This window comes from Pseudorasbora parva, chromosome 5, assembly GCF_024679245.1.
Source record: "Pseudorasbora parva isolate DD20220531a chromosome 5, ASM2467924v1, whole genome shotgun sequence".
NCBI lineage: Eukaryota > Metazoa > Chordata > Actinopteri > Cypriniformes > Gobionidae > Pseudorasbora > Pseudorasbora parva.
The window spans coordinates 47518075-47539427 of record NC_090176.1 but is presented as its reverse complement, the minus strand read 5'-3'; the positions used below and the strand labels follow the sequence as shown (position 1 = coordinate 47539427).

The following is a 21353-nucleotide window of genomic DNA, read 5'->3' as shown; positions in this document are numbered from 1 at the left end:
AGCTTGTCGCTGGGGCAGTACTCCAAAGGACATCTTTGTACCTGTTTTACTCCTAAAAGGTGCATATTAGTACCTTTGAGTACAAATGCATACCTTAAGGTACTACAATGAACCTTTTTGTGGTAAAAATGGTACAACGTTGTTCTTTTAAGGGTACTGCCCCAGGGACAAGCTTTTGTACCCCTAAAGGTACAATTTTGACACCCTATTTTTCTGTGTGTACAATAGAATTAAAACAATTAGCTACCATTAAAAATACAAACAAATTTTACAAAATATACTTGCCCTTTTATATAATTTATTAACAACACGCGTGTTTGCACCGTTTAAACTCTAGTCGTTATTAAAAGGGTTCAAATATTAGGTGTAGCCTACATGCCGCGTCACGTTTGTTGGAGAAATTCAATGGAGTGGAGCGCCATCTAGTGATAATTATAAGAAGAGTGCAGCAGTTTTGAGCAGAGTCGCACACACCGGTTACCCATACTGGGTAAAGATCAAGCATACTATCATGACCATTGACAGGTGAAGTGAATAACACTAATTATCTCGTCATCATGGCACCTGTTAGTGGGTGGGATATATTAGGGAGCAAGTGAACATTTTCCCCTCAAAGTTGATGTGTTAGAAGCAGGAAAAACGGGTAAGCGTAAGGATTTGAGAGAGTTTGACAAGGGCCCAATATTGATGGGTAGATGACTGGGTCAGAGCATCTCCAAAACTGCAGCTCTTGTGGGCTGTTCCCGGTCTGCAGTGGTCAGTATCTGTCAAAAGTGCTCCAAGGAAGAAACAGTGGTGGACCAGACACACCACAGGGTCATGGGCCGCCAAAGCTCATTGATGCACGTTGGGAGCGAAAGCTCTAAAGTTCAGAGTACACAGAGCAACACAGTTTTTTGTGTATTTGGCTGCATAGCCGTAGACCAGTCAGGGTGCCCATTCTGACCCCTCTCCACCGCCGAAAGCACCAACAGTGGGCAAGAAGTGAGCATCAGAACTCGACCACAGAGCAATGGAAGAAGATGGCCTGGTCTGATGAATCATGTTTTCTTTTACATCACGTGGATGGCCGGGTGCGTGTGCGTGGCTTACCTGGGGAACACAGGGCACTAGGATGCACTATGGGAAGAAGGCAAGTCGACGGAGGCACCTCACAACTTTCAGGACTTAAAGGATCTGCTGCTAACATCTTGGTGCCAGATACCACAGCACACCTTCAGGGCTCTAGTGGAGTCCGTATCTCAATGGGTCAGGGCTGTTTCGGCAGCAAAATAGGGACCAACACAATATTAGGTCATTGTGGTCATTAGGTCATAATGTTATGCTTGTTTTTCTCCAGGGGTCTCTAATTTATTATAGGCTATATTGCAAAATAATCTTTAACATAACACATAAATTCACAGAAATAACTAGATTTATCTGTATCGTGAATTATTTTGAGTTTTGTATTTGGATCTTCTTATAAAATATTTTATTAATAAATGAACATCTTTTTTGACGTACACTTCATACATTCAATATTCTACAGACGCATCAAGTCCCAATAAAGATGAGCGCGTGTGTGGCGCTGCCCTGTGGTGATAAGAAGAATTACGTCACTCGTCACTTCCTGGTTTCCAAGCGGAAATAGCGGAGTTTGTTTGGTTACTATGATGCCTCCGCTGCAAAGATGGCGAAAAGGGGATAGAATGTATCTCTGAAAGTATCGTTTGTGGAAAATCTCCGTCTTTTGTATATTTTCAGGGTTGTTTTTACAGCTGCAGTGTGTGACACTATGGCGGATGTTGATGATGAGGAGTGCATGCTTGTAAGTCATGAAATACGGTCGCATTGCACTTATAATAATAATAATAATGCAGCTGAGCATGAACATGTTTTGTAGAAATACTTGTAGAAGTGATGATGAAAAAATACCAATTAAATAACCTTCTTAACGAAGCATTTGTTTTGTGCATTTCGGTTAGAAAACGACAAAAAACTGTAAAGCCTGACATATAAAATCTATATTTTAACGGAACAGTTTATTGCACCTTTAGACACATTTTATTAGAAAAGAAGAAACTGCACGTGCTTTCTGTTTTTGTATCATATTTGATACAGCAGTCGTTTATGGCTCATATATCTTTATAGAGAATATGGGGCTCATACTCGAAAAGGAAAAACTCAAACTGATCAAACATGAAATTGTGAGCAGATGTTGATACCCATATGGCCAAGATGAATTTCTGATTGCTTGTAATATAAATCACTGAGATATTTATAGCAGTATTGCATGCTACTGACATTTTGCAAAAAGCATATTTATATCAGCATATCAGTTGTCACTCTCTCTGTCAATAATATGTCTTAGTAACATGATATTAAAATGATTAGTTTGTGATCAAAGCGCTGTAGTTTTTATTATGGAGGCCAAACATAATCTATAATCAAATGCAATACACGATTGAGAAATTAACAAATAAACCTTCATCAAAAGCCTGATGGATCATTTTTGATGTACTGACATCATTTTAATATAATTTTTCTATTAAATATTATAGATTATGGATTATCAAGTAAACCTAAGTGACTTTAGTCCATTAAATGTTCATCTTAAAATATTAATGACAATATATTAACATAAAGTTTCTTATGTTTACTTTATACAAATCTATAAGATTTCAGAGCAAAGACCCGTTGAACCATGACCTGAAGGAGAACAATTTTACAATTATATTAAAAGGCTTTTACTTTCTAAAAAAGTAGTATATCAGAATATCATAAAGTATGTAGCATGTAGTAGTTTAAACAGGTTTTTCAGAAAAGTTTTAATTATATTGCTGCATTAGAGGCCTTAGAAAATCAGGTATAAAATATAATACATTATGCTTTGTAATTAAGTTTGCATTATGCATGATATGTAATATTTTAATAAATTAATACAATTCTGTTTAATAATGTTTTCATATATATGTCAATATATTAGGATACTTAAAAATGTAATGCATAGTAGGAGGGCTGAATACAGTTCTGTTTTATTGTCATTAGACTCATTAATTTAAATAATGAGCTTTGGATTGAAGTAAGCTGATATTTTAATTTAACCTCGCTGAATTTATTGCTGATTTCAGGCCTTGATATTATACTACTGCCAGGAGAAGTACTCCAGTCATGTTGTAAATGTTTCCAGTGATGCTCAACGCAAATTCAGTCATGATCCAATCTTCACATTCCTCCATGCTTATGGGCTGATCATGCAAGGTGAGGAAAACCCAGCCATCTTTGTCTTCAGTGAAAAGTTACTTTTAAAAGTAACGCGTTACAATATGCGTGCACTACTCCCAAAAAAAATGCTAATTGTGTTACTTAGTTACTTTTGTATGGAAAGAAAATCGTAATGCACAACATGAGAAAAGTTTTATTTTTGGCTAAATTTATTTTAAATAAAACGTCTTCAGGCTGAAGGAAACAGAGCCGCAGCTTAAACAAACCTTTTAGCTTTGCTGCGATTCTGGATTGCAGAAGAATGGGATGCAAGAGAAGTTTAAAGGGGTGGTTCCCTGTTTTTTTTTCTTTCTAGGCTTAGTTGTGTTTATGGGGTGCAGTATAACATGTCTTAAGACTTTTTTTTTTTAAACGCTGTATTTTTACCTTTATTCCACACTGCTGTCTGTCCTTTGAACGGCTCGTTTGCTTCCTGCTTCTATGAAGCCCATCCCTCTGAAAAACACAATGGTCTTAGATTGGTTAGATGGCCAAATGTAGTTTCCTGTATTTTTATTGGCTGAAGTGCAGAGCACAGGTTGTCCAGAAACGCCACGCCCCTTCCCATTACGGGCAGAAGTCACATCTGTGGACACTAGCAAGGGTTTATGATGTCACCAACCCAGGAAGAAGCTCGTTGTAGTCCAAACCAGACGCTTTTGTAGGCAATAAACTGCCACACCTTTAAAAGATAATATCTCCGTTTGCATTGAACTTTCAGCGCTGTAACTTTGCAGATACTGTTTATGCTCAAGCAGCAACATTACGCACTAACTAAAGTTAAAAAAGTGAAATCGCATGCAACCACCCCTTTAACACTCTGTATCCAAAATCACATGCTTCCCTACTATACAGCTGGTGAAAAATAGTATGTGTCAAAGTTTGTCCGAATTCACAGTACTACTAAAAGAGTAGAAAAAAAGTTTCCGGATGACCTACTACTTCCAGTGAGATTCTGAAGTGTGCCTACAATGGACACTTTACTATCCCATGAGGCCACGAGAGATGATTTGTGAATGGCAGTGAAGGAGACCTGGTAGGTCCCCAACCCTAACACACAACATGGCGAATGTAGTACATCAGGATTAGATTCATACTACACATATCCATACTATATAGAATGTATTGTATGTCTTTACCGGTCGTGAACTAATTACTTAAGTAGGGCTAAGAGATGATTTTGATAGGGCAATAAATTGTTGTCCTTCTCAGTGCAATACGAGAATCAATAAGCTGGTGCTAAATACAGATGTTTTCATTATAAAAAAGGTGCTTTATATAGATGTCCCTGCTCCCAACGTCGCTTCTCGAGGTGGCACTCAACACATGAATGAGGGAAACGTGAACATAAGTTTACTAGCCTACGATAAAGAGCTTTTTAACGGGGTGGCGGACAGCAGTGTGAGTAAAATAATAGATGCCCCAGCCATGTTTAAGTGAAAAACCTGCACTTAACCTTTTCACGGGCATTTTGTTTCTATAGTTAGACGGATATTGTGATGTATCATTATTATAGAGGATTGTCTAGCAATATATTGACTATCGCACAATTGCTGTATCGTGCTTTTATTGGTATCGTGAGCCATGTATTGTGTATCATATCGTATCGAGAGGTAATAAATACATTTAACACAAATGTGAAGTTTAGAGTCGTATTAGTATGGTTGAATGAAATAATCGATGGTCAGCAGCAATGTAATTTGTTAATAAAGTGATATTAAATTCATAAAGTAGGTTTGTGTTATTTAACATATTTTATTATTGCTAGGTTTGCATTTTACTGTTTTTATTAAAAAAAAATGTGTAAGTGAGATGAGTAAATGCATGTTCACATTTAGTCTATAAAACCGTAAGCATCGTGTTCACACACAAATGTATTTATGCACTAACTGCCGATTTATCTCAACATGGGGACAGGAGAGCTGTCAGTCAATACATGGGAAAACAAAGTAACTTGTGTTACTTGTATAGAAAAGCGACTCAGATATTTTGTGGTCAATTTAAAAGTTATGCGTTACTCGTCGCGTTACCCCAAACGTTACTGTTTGTCTTCATTTGACATCTTGAGAAATGGTCTAATTCCCTCGGCGTCTGTGTTCCTTTGATATTTTATTGTTGCAGATCAAGTGTGGGATGCCATTCAGGAGCTGGAGCAGCTGAAGGCGAGAGGAGACGTTTCCCTCTGTGCGCTCATGGCTATGGTTTATGCCCACAAGAAAAGACCAAACCCTGGTAAGCCAAGGCATCTTGTTTCTTTAAAATCTTTTGTATTGCATGGGCCAAAATTTGCATACAAGGTTGAAAAGACATGAGTAGGAATAATGACAAAAAGATGACTTGCCTGTAGACCGTGATATCATCCAGGAGTTGGATGGAAGGGTGAAGGAGGAGAGGAAGACGGCGAGTCCCAAAGCTCTGTATTACGCCGGCATGCTGCTGTGGCTTCTGGGCCGCAATGATAAAGCCCGAGAGTATGTGGACAGAATGATCAAGATCTCCAATGGCTCTAAAGAGGTGAACTTTTCTAATGTATCTACCCTAAAGATTTCTGCCGAGGGAGATTTCCATGGTGGAAAAGGACTGATCAAGTTGCCAGTATCATAATGGTCAGTAGTATTTTGCAAGGTATGCAATAAAAGATGCATTTTGGATGAAATTTGGCTTGTTTGTCATGGCGATCGTAAAACGCTACATGATGGTTTTAGTTAATAAAAAATTTCAAGGCGCCTGAAAATAAAACATAAACTGACTTCAAATAAAATATAAAAAAATGTATTGAATTTCAGCACCATTTCTCATTTTCATTTAATTTAACTTGATGGAATGGAAAATACCAAAAATCTAAATATTAAAGGGTTAGTTCACCCAAAAATTAATATTCTCTCTTTAATTCCTCATTAATGAGTCGATTCACTGATTCATAACCATTCAAAACTTTGTTTTGAAATCGGCCCATCACTATATAAGTCATCATTAAGTTGTGTTTTTTTGCGCACAAAAACTATTCTCGTCGCTTCATAAAATGATTGTAGAGATGGGCTTTGTAACGACGTCTTTAGTGCCTTTATGGGTCTTGAGAGAGGAAATGACATCAGTGTCAATGAAGGCCTTTCTGAGCCATCGGATTTCAACACTAATATCTTCATCTGTGTCTGAAGATGAACGGAGGTCTGACGGGTGTCCAACCACATTAGGGCGAGGAATTAATGACAGGATTTTCATTTTTGGGTGAACTAACCCTTTGATAAAAACTCATAGTATCTCAATGATACTAAAAGAAAAGATTTTTCACTTATTTTGCTGTTTACTTAATATTGGGATCATTGTTTTGTAGGGAATCGTTCTGAAAGGCTGGATTGATCTGCGATCTAATAAAGATGCTTATGCAAAGAAGTCTGGGAAATACTTTGACGAGGCCCTAAAGGAGAAAAGTGACATTTTTGCTTTGATGGGGAAGGTAGCTCTATTTCTGATGACCATTTAATAATTAAAGGTTACTTATTTGATGTACACATTTTTGATTTACATTTTTCAAAAGGTTTACAACTTAAAGGTGATGTGTGTAATTTTTGTTATGTTAAAATACTGTTATATACTATATAGTATCAACTAAAAGTTAACATTCAGAAAAATGTTTGAGTAAATCTCGTGTCTAGGTCACACAATATAAAGTCTGTTTTAGGGCCATTAAGATTTTTTTAACGTGTTCATGACAATAATACATTCCATTAGTATGCATAAATGAAAGTACAATAAATGTAATCATTTAATATTAGTATTTAATGTTATTTCTAATTGTCTTTCTGTCAGGTCCATTATTATGAATTTCGTCAGAATTATTCTGGTGCTTTAGAGACCATTAACCAGGTGATTGTGAGTTACCCGTCCTTTCTACCTGCCCTGGTCAAGAAGATGAAGCTGCTGTTGACTCTACAGGACTGGGAACAAACTGTGGATGCCGCTCAGAGGTAAGACAGCGCAGATCTTCGTCTTATTAGATGTTGCGCTCTTCATGGTTTTAAAAACACTCTAATAGCTCTCAAAGACTTTCACAGAGGTGAGCTGTATTCAAGTGTGAATGTAAATTAGATGTGATTCCACAGATCTGTACAGAGAGACTGGATCAATGTTTGTCTTAGCCTGTAGGATGAGGGCCAGTGAGCGACAGAATGAAAAGGGTATTTTAGGCTGATCACTGAGAGCCGTACAAAAGCTACGGCGAGACCTCAAAGTGTCTGTGTAAAAACCAGTTCTGTCAGGTGGAGCTGGACTGTGGTTATTCAAACTACTTTATGTATTAGCTTTGAAATGGCTTAAAAGAGTGATACTTCTCACTCAGAGGGAACAATTTCATTATAGCTAAATGGATAAATGATTCATGTAAGAAGTAAAATAATGAAGACATGTTTTCCACATTGTTTTCCACTAAATGAAAGAATGATATTTAGTAATTTTAATTTAAACAAATGAATATAACAATAAGTAGTAATAAACAGCAATACTTACCTGTGAATATTTTTATTAAAACATTAAAATCCCACTCAAGGACGTCTGCACCCATTGTTTTGAGTGACAAACAAACTGATTTGCTTTGAAATGAGTGTTGAGTGTTTGAACTGATTCACAGAAATGAATTGCACTAAACAATTCTAACTGCAAAAATGACTTTCAAAAGTTTTGTTCTTTAGCATGAAAACACAATATAATAGATTTCTCCTACAATAAAACCAGATGACATGCACATCATAGAGATGTCTGAATAGAGCAGATGCTGTGTGTGAGTTACTAAAAGTTTCCCTCAAATAAACACGTGAAGATGTTTAATAATGTGGTGTTCAGAGTTTGACATACATTTTTTTGCTCACCAGACACTGTGGCTAGTTGTTTTCCATTTTCACTGGCCAAAGTTTTGACATTGAAACCATGGGGAAAAACTGCCATATAGATATATTTAAAATATTATCTCATAATTTGTCTGCAGGTTTTTAGGTGCTGTCCCTTTGAGACCTGACGCACGGATCCATTATACTGTTACACATGCGCTTTCTTTCTCAACTCTTTACGTTCACTTTAATCATTACTGACTGTTTACGTGAATACTCGCCAAGACCGGCATTTTGACATTATTTTGTGTGTATTTGGTAGCCTAGAAATCTAGACGCACCCTAGCGGCAGCAAATCTAATCTGCCCGCGAGTGTCGTCTAGGAACTTTCAATACCCTTCTGAGCTGTAAATGACAAACTCTTGCCGGGCCAATCACATCGTGTATAGAGTCGGTGGGCGGGTCCATAATGACGACGGCCGAGTTGCGTTTGCGTGCTTCTAGTTAACACAGAAACTGGCGAACGGCGGCCGTTTTTCGAATCAGCTTTGACCGCGACTCTGGAAGACTTGGAGTTAAGCTTTTCTCTGAGAAAAGAACAAAGAACGGCACTGAAGTCATTCTTAAAAAGGGAAGATGTGTTCAGAGTTTTGCCGACCGGATATGGCGAATGTTTAATCTATCAACAAGCTCTGCTTCACCTTTGTTGCTCTGGTTGGTTGTAGCGCTATCCTATCGCGTGCAGAGGGAGTTTGAAAGACAACCGTTTATCCGCCCCTCGGATTGAGCTGTCAATGGTGAGTTTCCAGACCAAACATCTTGATGTGGGTCTGGCTTGTTGTCAGGTTATGTATTTGGCTGTTTAAGTGCAATAGAGAGGCTGTACTTTGGGAGTCAGCACAAATCTACGTGAATGAGTAAAATTATGCAGAATACGCACAATCCCACACCAAAATTCAAGCCCTGTAACCGAAACAATCTTCAAGTAAATGAAGCGAGTGAGTAAAGGGAGGTGGGATTGTGTGTCACTCGCTGTCGGAGAGATGAGAGAGAGAAATAAAGCGCAGCTGGAAATGAGTAGTGGAAGCGTTTCAGATATTTCAGTATTGATATGTATCAAAAATCAATATTTTTGACAACACTACATTGCACTTAGTTTATTATTTCAGATGCCTTTTTAAAAGACTACAAATGAAAAATGTAAATATTCTACATATAAAATCCAACCCGCCAAAGTTGCTAGTAGGAATGACTGCGTAACACGCCACTGCTAAAATGCACACACATTTGGCGGGTTTATATATAAAGATGTGAATACTTGTCTCAGAACATTTGTTTTACACATAAACAGACTTTGGTCTAAAATTCCTGATACTTATCTTAATTTTTTAGGCTTCTCCAACGAGATAAAAATAACCTGGAGGCTCTGAGGATGCTGGCCCTGCACTCTCTCTGCAGGGAAGGAGACGTTGCAGAGGTATGACATTACCAACATACATGTCTTTACACAGAATAAAAGCCAGAAAAGTCATTTATTATGGGGTCAGAAAGTCCCAGTATGATTCACAAATACCTATTCAATGGATTGCAAATAAAAGGAGCGTATTGCATACAATTTTGTTACTTTCTAGTTATTACATTTCAATGTGGCATACGTCCTTTATCAAGGACAAATTGCTCAGAAAAGTCAGTCAAACCGTTGCATTCTGGTTTATTTGTAGGAGTTTGATTGCACATGAGGTGAGATTCAAACCAGCAAAGTAGAGCTTCCATAACCGACAGCAAGGCAGCCTCGGTTGAGTGGTTGCTTTCATGACCTGATAACCAGCTGGTTGTTCTGTGAAAGAAAAGATGATATATGGTTGAAAATAACTTGTTCAAGTTTTTTTGCTATGAATGGAAGGAGTGTTTTTGCTATGAATGGAAGGAGAGAGAAAGGTCTGCAACTTTCTACAAGTGAAGAGTTTAATGCAGGTTTTTAAAGCTCTTGCTGCTTAAAAAATCTGAAAAAGATGAAAGCAAAGACTAGAATGTAAGGGGATCACAGAAGTGTGACAATTTGCAAATGCAGACAGATTCAACATTTAATTTGTAAACGTTAAAACAGTCAACATTTGTGTATTTATGAATTATCATTTGTGAATCATGTTTTGTGAATTTGATTATGCTTTAGTAAATACAGTATATGCAATGCAAATAAAATGTTTGGGGTCAGTATGATTGTTTTAAAGAAATTAATACTTTTATTCGAAAAGAAGGCATTAAATAAAAAGTGACTGTAAAGACATGATAAAAATAACTAAATAATAATATATTTTAATAATATTTATAATAATATATTTTATAAATAAAAATAACATTTTGTAAATAAAAATAAAATTGTACGATAGTTCTCTATTTAAAATAAATGATGTTCTTTTTAACTTTGTATTATTAACAAATACTGAAAACATGTTTCATGATTTTTACTAAATACTGTTTTTAGCAGCACAAATCATCATATTAGAATGATTTTTTTGAAGGATCATGTGACACTGAAGACTGGAGTAATAATGCTGAAAATTCAGCTTTGCATTGCAGGAATAAATTACATTTTAAAATATATTTACAAAAAAAAGAAGTTATTTTAAATTGTATCAGTATTTCACAGTAGCACTGATTTCACTGTATTTTTGATCAAATAAATGTAGGCTTTGTGCGTTGGTTAGATTTTTTTTTAATATCCTCATTCATTTTCTTTACAGTCTGTGAACCAACTATCAAATCTGATTAGTAATCTGGACATTCAAGAACCGAGGAATCCGGAGCTCTTCTACAGGATGTCTTTAGCGTTCACTCGAGTGGTAATACTCTCCAAGGACACTCAGCTATTAATGTCATCACCACTTAAAGGGTTACTTCAGCGATTAGCATATGGCTTTGTATCAGTAGAAACCCTGGAGTATATTCAAATGATTGTGCTTCCCCCCCTCATATCCCCCTGAGACAAGAGATTTATGTATTATATTTCTGGAAAAATTCCTCCCATGACGCAAATATCGTCAATTTGCGCCATCGGAGGAATTGTTGGCCAGAGGCTAAAGACTACAGCCAGCAGAGGGAGCCATTTCCGCATGTTTTCAACTCGCGCGGGGGAATGGAGATCACACTTTCAGCACTCTGCTAGGGCAGCTGCAGCCTCAGGCATTCATGTTTAAACGGTGCGGCCAGCAGAACAAAGTAAGTCTTTCAACTGCTCAAACTAATTCCTATGAAAGTTAAGCTTTCAAAGGCATGAACTGAAAATGCGCCAGACTCAACATGCGCTGTGAATCTATGCCGCGGATGCGTTTACCTCAGCTCTCATCACGAGCTCATCAATGACTGTCAATGTGACTCCTGCAGCGTTTTGGGCTGTGAGACTCCCTCAGCGGCTAAATCACATATTGAACAGACACGTTCAGTTTTTAATTGTAGTGTCTGTTCTCCAGCTGAACTGATTTTATAAAAATGAACGTGGTCGCGGTCGGAAAGTGATCAGTGATTCAGTAATCTAGTAGCGGTGGCTTTGGGCGTGACCTCGTATGGCAGCGGAGCATTCTGGGAATTGTTGTCTTTCATCCCCATGAGACAAAAATACGTTTTCTGTCTTTTCTCAGTCTAGAAAGCACTAAATTAAGAAATAATTTCACATTTCTACTACATTAATGACCCACTTTAAATACAGATTCATCTTCCCGTCGCTGAAGTACTCCTTTAAGATTCATTCACTCAATATATGACATTAGAGATGCATCTAAGGAGGGAATGAATGAATGAATGAATGAATGAATGAATGAATGAATGAATGAATGAATGAATGAATGAAAGACATGCTGCAAGAATGAAACGAATCACAATGCAATGACCTTCTGGCATGTTCACAAGTCAAACAATAATCAATGTATAGTAGTAGTACATTTACATTTATGCATTTAGCAGACGCTTTTATCCAAAGTGACTTACAACTCAGGAGTACAGGAAGCGATCCGTCAAGAAGAGGCAAAGAAAACGCAAAACGTGCCCTAAATACCAAGATTTGCAAAAACCAGAAAAGGGAAGAAGAAAAGAGAAATAGAGGAGGAAGAGGGTTTATTTTTTATTTTTTTATGATAAAATTAAGTGCTCATGGAAGAGATGAAAAAGTCCTGGAAAAAGTCCGCTATCACAGAGAGGGATTTCATGCCTCTCTGTGATGGTACCACAAGCCTTCGCTCATTAGCCTTCGCTGGGGGTGTAGACTCATAGGAGTGAGTCGAAGTATGCTGGTGCTGAGCTTGTGGAAGATCCATAAGCAAGAGTCAGAGCTTTGAATTTGATCCGGGCAGCGAGTGGTAGCCAATGCAGAGAGATGAATAGAGGTGTGACATGAGCCATTTTGGGCTCATTGAATACAAGACGTGCCGCAGCGTTCTGGATCATTTGCAGCGGTTTGATTGCACAAGATGGAAGTCCCGCCAGAAGTGCATTGCAATAGTCAAGTCTAGAAATGACCAGGGCTTGGACAAGAAGCTGTGGTGCATGCTCTGTAAGGAACGGTCTGATTTTCCTGATGTTGTGCAATGCAAACCTGCATGACCGAGCTGTCTTTGAGATGTGGTCTTTGAAGGACAGCTGGTCATCAAAGATTACAAGATTTCTGACCGACCCTGAAGGAGTAATCGAAGATGAACCTAGCTGGATGGTAAAATCGTGTTGTATGGTGGGATTAGCAGGGAAAACAAGCAGCTCAGTCTTTGCTAAATTGAGCTGCAGGTGATGTTTTTTCATCCATGCCGAGATGTCCGCCAGACAGCTTGAGATTCGTGCAGCTACTGTCGGATCATCTGGTTGAAATGAGAGGTAGAGCTGTGTGTCATCAGCATAGCAATGATATGAGAGGCCATGTGCCTGAATGATGGGTCCCAGTGATGTAGTGTAAATGGAGAAGAGGTCCAAGCACTGAGCCCTGAGGAACCCCTGTGGTCAGTTGATGTGTTTTGGATACCTCTCCTCTCCAGGCAACCTTAAAAGACCTACCTGTGAGATAGGACTCAAACCAGTGGAGTGGAGTCCACTGTGATTCCCAGTGATGAGAGGGTGGACAGAATCTGATTCACAGTGTCAAAGGCAGCAGACAGATCAAGGAGGATGAGGACTGATGATTTGGATGCAGCTTTAGCCAGCCGCAGGGCTTCAGTAACTGACAATTATGCCATCTCAGTTGAGTGGCCCTTTTTGAAACCTGACTGGTTTACGTCCAGTTGATTAGACTGTGAGAGGAAAGATGAGACCTGGTTGAAAAAAGATCTTTCAAGTGTTTTAGCTATGAATGGTAGGAGAGAAACAGGTCTGTAGTTCTCTACAAGTGATGTGTCTAATGTGGGTTTTTTAAGCATGAAAATCATGATGATTGTGATTTTATCTGTGAAAAAATGGGCAAGATCGTTTGCAGATAGAGATGTGGTGGGAGGTGGTGGGGGGGGGGCAGAGGAGAGAGTTAAAAGTTCTGAAAAGTGTGTCTGAGGTGCTGTTGATTTTGTTGTGGAAATATGAGGATTTAGCTGTATGGACATCATGTGAGAAGGAAATGAGCAGAGATTGATACTTAGTCAGGACAGATGGGTCGTTCGATTTGCGCCATTTTCTCTCTGCTGACCTAAGTTTAGTCCGGTGTTCACGAAGAACATCAGATAACCAAGGGTTAGAGGGAGTAGAGCGTGCTGGCCTAGAAGATAGAGGGCAGATACTGTCTAGACAAGAAGTTAAAGTAGAACATAAAGTGTCTGTTGCAGTGTTGACATCCATAGAGGAGAATTGTGTGGGTGACGGAAGAGAGGATGACACAACGGAGGAGAGGTGAGAGGGAGAAAGAGAACGCAGGTTTAGTCTGAAACTAACTGGTAGAGAAGGTGGAAGTGTATAAATAGTAAGATGTAGATTAAATGTGATGAAGTAATGATCAGAGAAGTGTAAGGGTTTGACCAAAGTGTTTTCTGTAGTGCAGTTGCGTATTTAGATGAGGTCAAGTTGGTTGCCAGATTTGTGCGTGTGAGGTAGTAAGGAGTTTTGAGTACTATGTGCTATGTAGTACATAGTAAAGCGCTACATGCTGTTATAGATAAACTTGATATAAATGTGATTCATTCTATATATGACAATAGAGGGACATCTAAGGAGGAAATACATGTTGCAAGAATAAAACAAATCACAATGCAATGACTTCCTGTTCACAAGTTGATTGAGTTGGCATATTCACAGTCAAACAATAATTCATGTTCAGTAGTATTACATAGTAAAGCGCTATGTAAAAGCCTAATTCATTCATTTAGTGGGAAAATAACAGATTTTGTGAAAAAATTCTGTACCACAAAAGAAGCGATGCTACAGGTAGATGTGATGTTGTGAATATTTGATCACTCCGCAGTGTGGAAGAGCTGAGAAGATCCTTCAGCACACTCACAGGATGGTGGAGCGGGCGTTTACTCAGGCCTCGGGCGACTCTGAGCTGGCCACAGAGATGGGCTACCAACTGGTTCTGCTGGGCAGGGGGAAAGAGGCCATGAAATGGTACAAGACAGCAATGACTCTCGACGAGAGCAGCATCTCTGCTTTGATAGGTGAGAGCAGTGTGAAAGCCATAAGGAAAAATAAAAGAATACTTGTATAAATATATAAGTTCTGATTGCATGGGTCACTTTCAGAGTTGTCATAAAAAATGTCAATAAATGCACATTTGTGACGGGATATTCTATATTAATTTACAAAGTGGCAATTGTAAACATTTACATTTACATTTAATCATTTAGCAGACGCTTTTATCCAAAGCGACTTACAAAAAAGGGGAGAGTAATAGAAGCAACGAAACAAACAAGGCCAACAACCTGTAAGAGCTGTAAGAAATCTCAAATAATTAGCACAGTACACAACTTTTTTTTTTGTTTTTTTTTTTTGTTTTTTTTTTTAAACAGCCCTAACTAATGACTTAGTTGACTTAGTAGGAATATTGGTGTCTTTTATCATTGCGGTTGCCGTCATGTCATAAAAACAATGCGAGTCCACTTCCTGCATTCGCCTCAGAACATCCTTTGCACATGGATGTAACATATATGAGCAATTTAAATAAAAAAATGTAGTTCAAAAAAAAAAAAAAAAGAAATATTAAATATTATGAAATATTAAAGAATGTTTCAACTTCTAATATCTCCATTAGAGATGATCTAAGATCAGTGTTAGCTAAAACTTCTAAACACAGGGTTTCTTCCGATGCCGTTTGGAAAAATATGGAATTTATTTTGAGCAATTTATGGATAATTATGTAAAAAAGTAAAACAAATATTTTTGTTTCCAGACCATTCACCCTTTTCAGGTTTCTAAAACGGAGTGTCTATTTACACTGTGCAAATAGTGTGCCTTGTTGGCAAATGCTATTCGCACAAGCTCCGCCTAACAATGCCTGGTTGGGCCAAAACAGATTTGAAAAAAACCCAGTGTATTTCAGCGTCTTCAGTGGCGTAGTCAGTAGAGCGTAAGGTTTAAGGATCTTGAATCAACCTTTCGGAGATCTCGCTCTTCTCCCTTTTCCCATCACATATCACATCGGAAAGGCATTTACTTACAATAAAACTTTTTTCTAAAAGGAACTTACAAAATTATATTTATTAATAATAAAAGCATTTATTGGGTAGGTTTAGGGAGTGCTTTTATTGTCCCATTAAGGCGGTATCCATTTAATACTTTTAATAAATATAATCATTTACACTGTTATTATTGCATCCTGTTAATGTAGAACAACACTGAGGTACTGAGGCATGTAATTACTATTTATGCATATTACAAAGAACTGATACTTTTACATGATGTAAATACTAGAATATATCACTATTTTCACTTTGTAAATAGAATCTCCAGCTATTTACACTTAGTGTACATAACATCTATTGCTATTTGCTCTTATTGCAAATAGCCGCTGCCTTTCTAAAATATGAAATTAAGAATTTCTACAAAATACATTTATACAAGTGTTTTTATGGCACTAGTTTAGTAATCCTTTAGTGACTGTTGGACACAATTAAATAAATTCAAGGCACATATTTCACTATGCAAAGCATTATCTTTTAGCATAGGCGATTCTCTTCATCTCAAACAGAATGTATTTTGCTGTTTGATGAATGATGATCACGCAACATCAAACCATGATTACACGATTATGCACGTTATAAAGCTTTTTAGGTTTCTTATCATCATGTAAGCACATTATCCCTTTTGTGCAAACCAATGGAAAAAAATATTTTTAGATTGTTGTACAATATACCAAATGTAATGCTGAAAATAATGCTATGAATTATTTACCGGTATGCTAAATATGGTCTTGAAAAATCTACAGAGAGGTCTGACAATTAAGGAATTTTTAAATGAAAAATGTGTAGGTACCCTGTAAACTTTAATGAGCCGAAGAGAGCGCATGTTACGCCTCTCTTCATCAAACTGCACTGGTTGCCAATCGCTGCTCGCATCAAATTCAAGGCACTAGTTCTCGCCTACAAAACAACCACTGGCTCTGCACCACTATACCTAAACTCACTTGTTCAGACTTACACACCCTCCAGAAGCTTGCGTTCTGCGAGCGAGCGGCGCCTCGTGGTTCCATCCCAAAGAGGCATGAAATCGCTCTCACGGACATTTTCCTGGACCGTTCCCACCTGGTGGAATGACCTGCCGATCTCAATTCGTGCTGCCGAGTCTGTAGCCATTTTTAAAAAACATCTTAAGACACATCTTTTCCATTTGCACTTGACCAATACAGAATAGCACTTACTGATCCCCACAGCAACGACCAAAAAGCGCACACTCCCGGATCATATCTATGTCTCTCATCCGGATTTGTGCCTTCAGACGGGTATGTTACATAGTTATCATAACTATCAGAATCCAGTGTTCTGTATTTTGCGTACGTGAGTTTTTGTTGTAGATGGCTATTGCTGCGCGTTTAGCTAGAATGCCATACAAAACCAACCCATTGGGCCACTGAATCTGCATTAACGACAACAGCTGGGGCAACAGCCTTAGTCCTAATGGGTTGTTATCTTAGCTATCAAAATCCAGTGTTCGGCATTTTGCGTACGTGAGTTTTTGTTGTAGATGTCTAAAAAAATAAAATAAAAAATAAAAAAATAAATAAATTGTGTACTGTGCTAATTAATTGAGATTTCTTACAGCTCTTACAGGTGGTTGGCCTTGTCTGTTCCGTTGCTTCTATTACTCTCCCCTTTTTTGTAAGTCGCTTTGGATAAAAGCGTCTGCTAAATGATTAAATGTAAATGTAAACTATTAAACATTGTTTAAGGTAATTAAAATAAATCTGAAATGAAATGAATATAAATAGCAGATAATTGATTTAATTTAGTATTAAAGTTACATTTACAAAAGTACATAATGGCATCTGAAAACAAACATACAAATAAAAGCTAATATAAAATAGAATGAAATACTATAATAGTATAGCCTAGAAATCTAGACGCACTCTTGCGGCAGCAAATTTGATTTGCCCGCAAGTGTCGTCTATGAACTCTCAATACCCTTCTGAGCTGTGTTCCTCAAAATCTGGACGGCCCAATCACATCGTGTATAGAGTCGGCGGGCGGGGCCATAATGACGACGGCCGAGTTTGCGTGCTTCTAGTAAACACAGAAACTGGCGAACGGCGGCGGTCTTTCGAATCAGCTCTGACCGCGACTCTGGAAGACTTGGAGTTAAGCTTTTCTCTGAGAAAAGAACAAAGACCGGCACTGAAGTCATTCTTAAAAAGGGAAGATGTGTTCGGAGTTTAGCCGACCGGATACGGCGAATGTTTAATCAGTCAGCGAGCTCTGCTTCACCTTCGTTGCTCTGGTTGGTGTAGCACTATCCTATCGCGTGCAGAGGGAGTTTGAAAGACAACCGTTTATCCGCCCCTCGGATTGAGCTGTCAATGGTGAGTTTCCAGACCAAACATCTTGATGTGGGTGTGGCTTGTCAGGCTAATAATAGTATATAAATGGTACTAAAATAACTGTCTGGGATGACTGATTGACTTTTGAAAGAGCATTGTGTTTGGTTTGTTTGTGCAGGTATCATCAGGTGTCAGCTCATGGAGGGACACATAGAGGATGCAGAACAGCAGCTGGAGTTCCTCGCAGAGATCCAGCAGTCCATTGGCAAATCAGGGGTGAGAGAGACTTGCTATCTTACTTTAAAAATCCATATGAGCTCTCCAACTCTTTCCAGATTTTTTTCACAGAGTGAAGTAAGAGAAAAGTGTTTTTGTAGACTGTTTATCTTTTGATTCATATTCAACAGGGACCTGGTTTATTAATCCACTTATGCTGTGTTTAACTGTTGAGTCATCCAAAGTGCATAACAGGACCTGCTTACACAAAATGAGGCCCCACACTTAAGCATTTGCACAAATGCACATCTGCTTACCGACAAGCAGCTGCCATGTTGTTATTTTAGAGGAACGGTATTTAGTAAAAACAAAACCCTTCAGATAAATCCATTTCTTTTTTATTTTGAGCTATACCTAAGGAATTAAACCGTTAGTGAGCAGATTAATTGTCACATGACATATTAAAGCACATGATAACAAGAATCATTGAGTGCATATTCTAAAGGGATGTGCTGATAGAGACACCCTCGTGTTGTTAAACCTTTATGAATTTCTTTGTTCTGTTGAACACAAAAGAATATATTTTGATGAATGTTGGTGTGGCAAGCAGTCGAGGCCGACGGGCCGTGAGAGAACTGCACCAATGTAACAGTTCTTTGATATGGGAAGAAGAAGGCGGGAACCGGCAAACATTCAAGGACTTTAATTAATAAACACATAATGAAAGTAATACAGGCAGCCCCTCACAGATGGCTGCTGTATACACACACAATAAAACATAAACAGAACACAACAGAAAATCCAGGCCTGGTCCTCTCTCTCCTTCACTGTCGTCACCCCTCCTTTTATGCATCCGAGCTCCTCGGTAAGAGATATGAGACCGGTGTGACGTGCAGGTGACGGATATTTGCAATCAAATGCAGTCTTGCGCCGTACTCTTGCAGCTCTCGCCCACCCTGCGTGTCACAGTTCACATTGACTTCCATAGTATGAGAAGTAAATACTATGGAAGGCAATGAGGACCAGAAATAGTTACCAACATTCTTCAAAATATCTTCTTTTGTGTTTAACTGAAGAAAGATTTGGAACAACTTGAGGGTGAGAAAATGATAAAAAATTATAACAGAATTAGCATTTTTGGGTGAACTATCCCTTTAAGGTGTTTGTTGTTTGTGTGTGTTAGGAGCTGTTGTATCTGCGAGCGCTGTTGGCTGTGAAAAAGCGTCGGCCCCCAGACGAGGCGATTAACCTGTTAAACGACACAGTGGACACGCATTTTTCCGCCCTGCAGGGTCTGCCTCTCGGCATCGAGTACTTTGAGAAGCTCAACCCTGACTTCCTGCTCGAGATCGCCAAGGAATACCTGGCTCTGTCTCCCGCTAAGGTCTTCCCTCTAATGCAATCAGAACACTCTAGTAGCTGCTTAGCAACTACCTTACAAAGCAATAGAGACAGAGCATATTTAGGCCACGCCCACACCGGGGGGGGGAAACAATCCAACGCTCTCCATAGACTTTGAATTGCGTGAAGCTCTCTCCTTGTCATTTCGGACTTATTACAAAAAACAGAACAATGTCTAAACTCTGATATGTGACAAGGTGCACAGCAAACAAGCTAAAAAAAACACATAACTAAGTTGTCGACCCAAAAAAACGAGCGTTTAAGGAGGCAAAAGTAGATACAGGCAATAAGACGTGAAGCTTCAGCTGGAATGAGTGATTTTTGGGATCCTGATACTCCGTACGTCTCAGTATGCCCACTTGTGCAGTACACATTTTGTCAAAAATCCAAATGTCAGTTTTTTATTATATTTACTGTCACTGATTACTTTCCCCTCCAGTAGGCGTAGTTCTCAGTGTAATATAACATGTCGCGCTCTGTCTATATTTGAATGTATGCACATTTATGTCTTTAAAGGGGTACTTAAGCGCTGGGAAGATTAATCTGTATTTGAACTGGGTCAGCAATGTAAATGTGAAATTATTTTTGAATTTGGTGCCTTCTAGACTGAGAAAAGACAGAAAATGTATTTTTGTCTCATGGGGATGAAAGACTACAATTCCCAGAATGCTTCGCTGTCCTGTGAGGCCGTTCCCAAAGCCACCAACTTGATTACTGTGACTAAGTTGGAGAAGACACTACAATTAAAAACTGAACGTGTCCGTTAAATATAATGAGTGAGTCACCGCGCGAGTATCACAGCACTGAGCACTAACTGCAGGAGTGAGATAAATGAGCTGAGCTCTCGTGATGAGAGCTGAGGTAATCACGACTACACTCGCAGCATACATTCACAACGCGAGTTCAGTCTAGCACGTTTCAGTTCATGCCTTTGCAAGCTTAACTTTCATAGAAAGTAATTTGAGAAGTTAAAAGACTTACATTGTTCACCATAGCTCCGTTTAAATGAGTGCCTGTAGCTGTGGGCTGAGCTCTCCCTGCAAGCTGAGTGTAATCTCCCATCCCCCATGCACAAGTTCAAAACATGAGGAAATGGCTCCCTCTGCTGTCTGTAGTCTTTAGCCTTTGGGCAAACATTCCTCCTATGATGTAAATATCGTCAATTTGCATCATAGGAGGAATTTTTCCAGAAATAAAATGCATAAATCTCTTGTCTCAGGGGGATATGAGGGGGGAAAGCCCAATCATTTGAATATACTCCAGGGTTTCTACTGATACAAAGCCATATGCTAATCGCTGAAGTAACCCTTTAAACGCTGTTTTTTTGTGGGGGCTCAACAGCTTATAAAAACTTCTGGGATTTTGGTTCTGTTTTTTTTTTAGCTTGTATTCTGTACACCATGTCACATATCAGCTTTTAGACATTGTTTTGTTTTTTGTTATAATAAAGAAATGATGAGGAGGCAGCCTCATGCAATGCGATGTCAATGGAGACGGTTGGTTTGTTTCCCCCCCGTGGGCATGGCTCAGATTATGATGCGTGTCACTTTTTCTTTATACCAAACACTGGGAATTCTAGTAATTGGTTTTCAACCAATCAGAACACTCTAGTAACTGCCTTGGAAGGCAATAGCAACCACCCCCAACATGCCTAGCAACACCCTAGTGATCAGACAGAATACCCTAGCCACAATCTTCATTTGTAGTCTGTCGTGATGCACTTTCCTCTTGTAGTTTATTGA

At 38.6% G+C, this 21353-nt stretch overlaps 1 protein-coding gene across 1 annotated transcript in view; it reads left to right on the top strand.

The window, feature by feature from the left end:
- The first annotated feature begins 1627 nt into the window (after positions 1-1627).
- ttc21b (tetratricopeptide repeat domain 21B) overlaps positions 1628-21353 on the top strand; it is a 39450-nt gene continuing 19724 nt past the window's right edge. The window contains exons 1-11 of the mRNA XM_067444564.1: positions 1628-1807; positions 3111-3240; positions 5365-5475; positions 5591-5757; positions 6578-6700; positions 7054-7211; positions 9459-9543; positions 10811-10909; positions 14491-14683; positions 18173-18270; positions 19394-19594. Coding sequence (XP_067300665.1) covers positions 1775-1807; positions 3111-3240; positions 5365-5475; positions 5591-5757; positions 6578-6700; positions 7054-7211; positions 9459-9543; positions 10811-10909; positions 14491-14683; positions 18173-18270; positions 19394-19594 — 1398 coding nt within the window. The 5' untranslated portion in view covers positions 1628-1774. The remainder of the gene's footprint in view (positions 1808-3110; positions 3241-5364; positions 5476-5590; positions 5758-6577; positions 6701-7053; positions 7212-9458; positions 9544-10810; positions 10910-14490; positions 14684-18172; positions 18271-19393; positions 19595-21353) is intronic.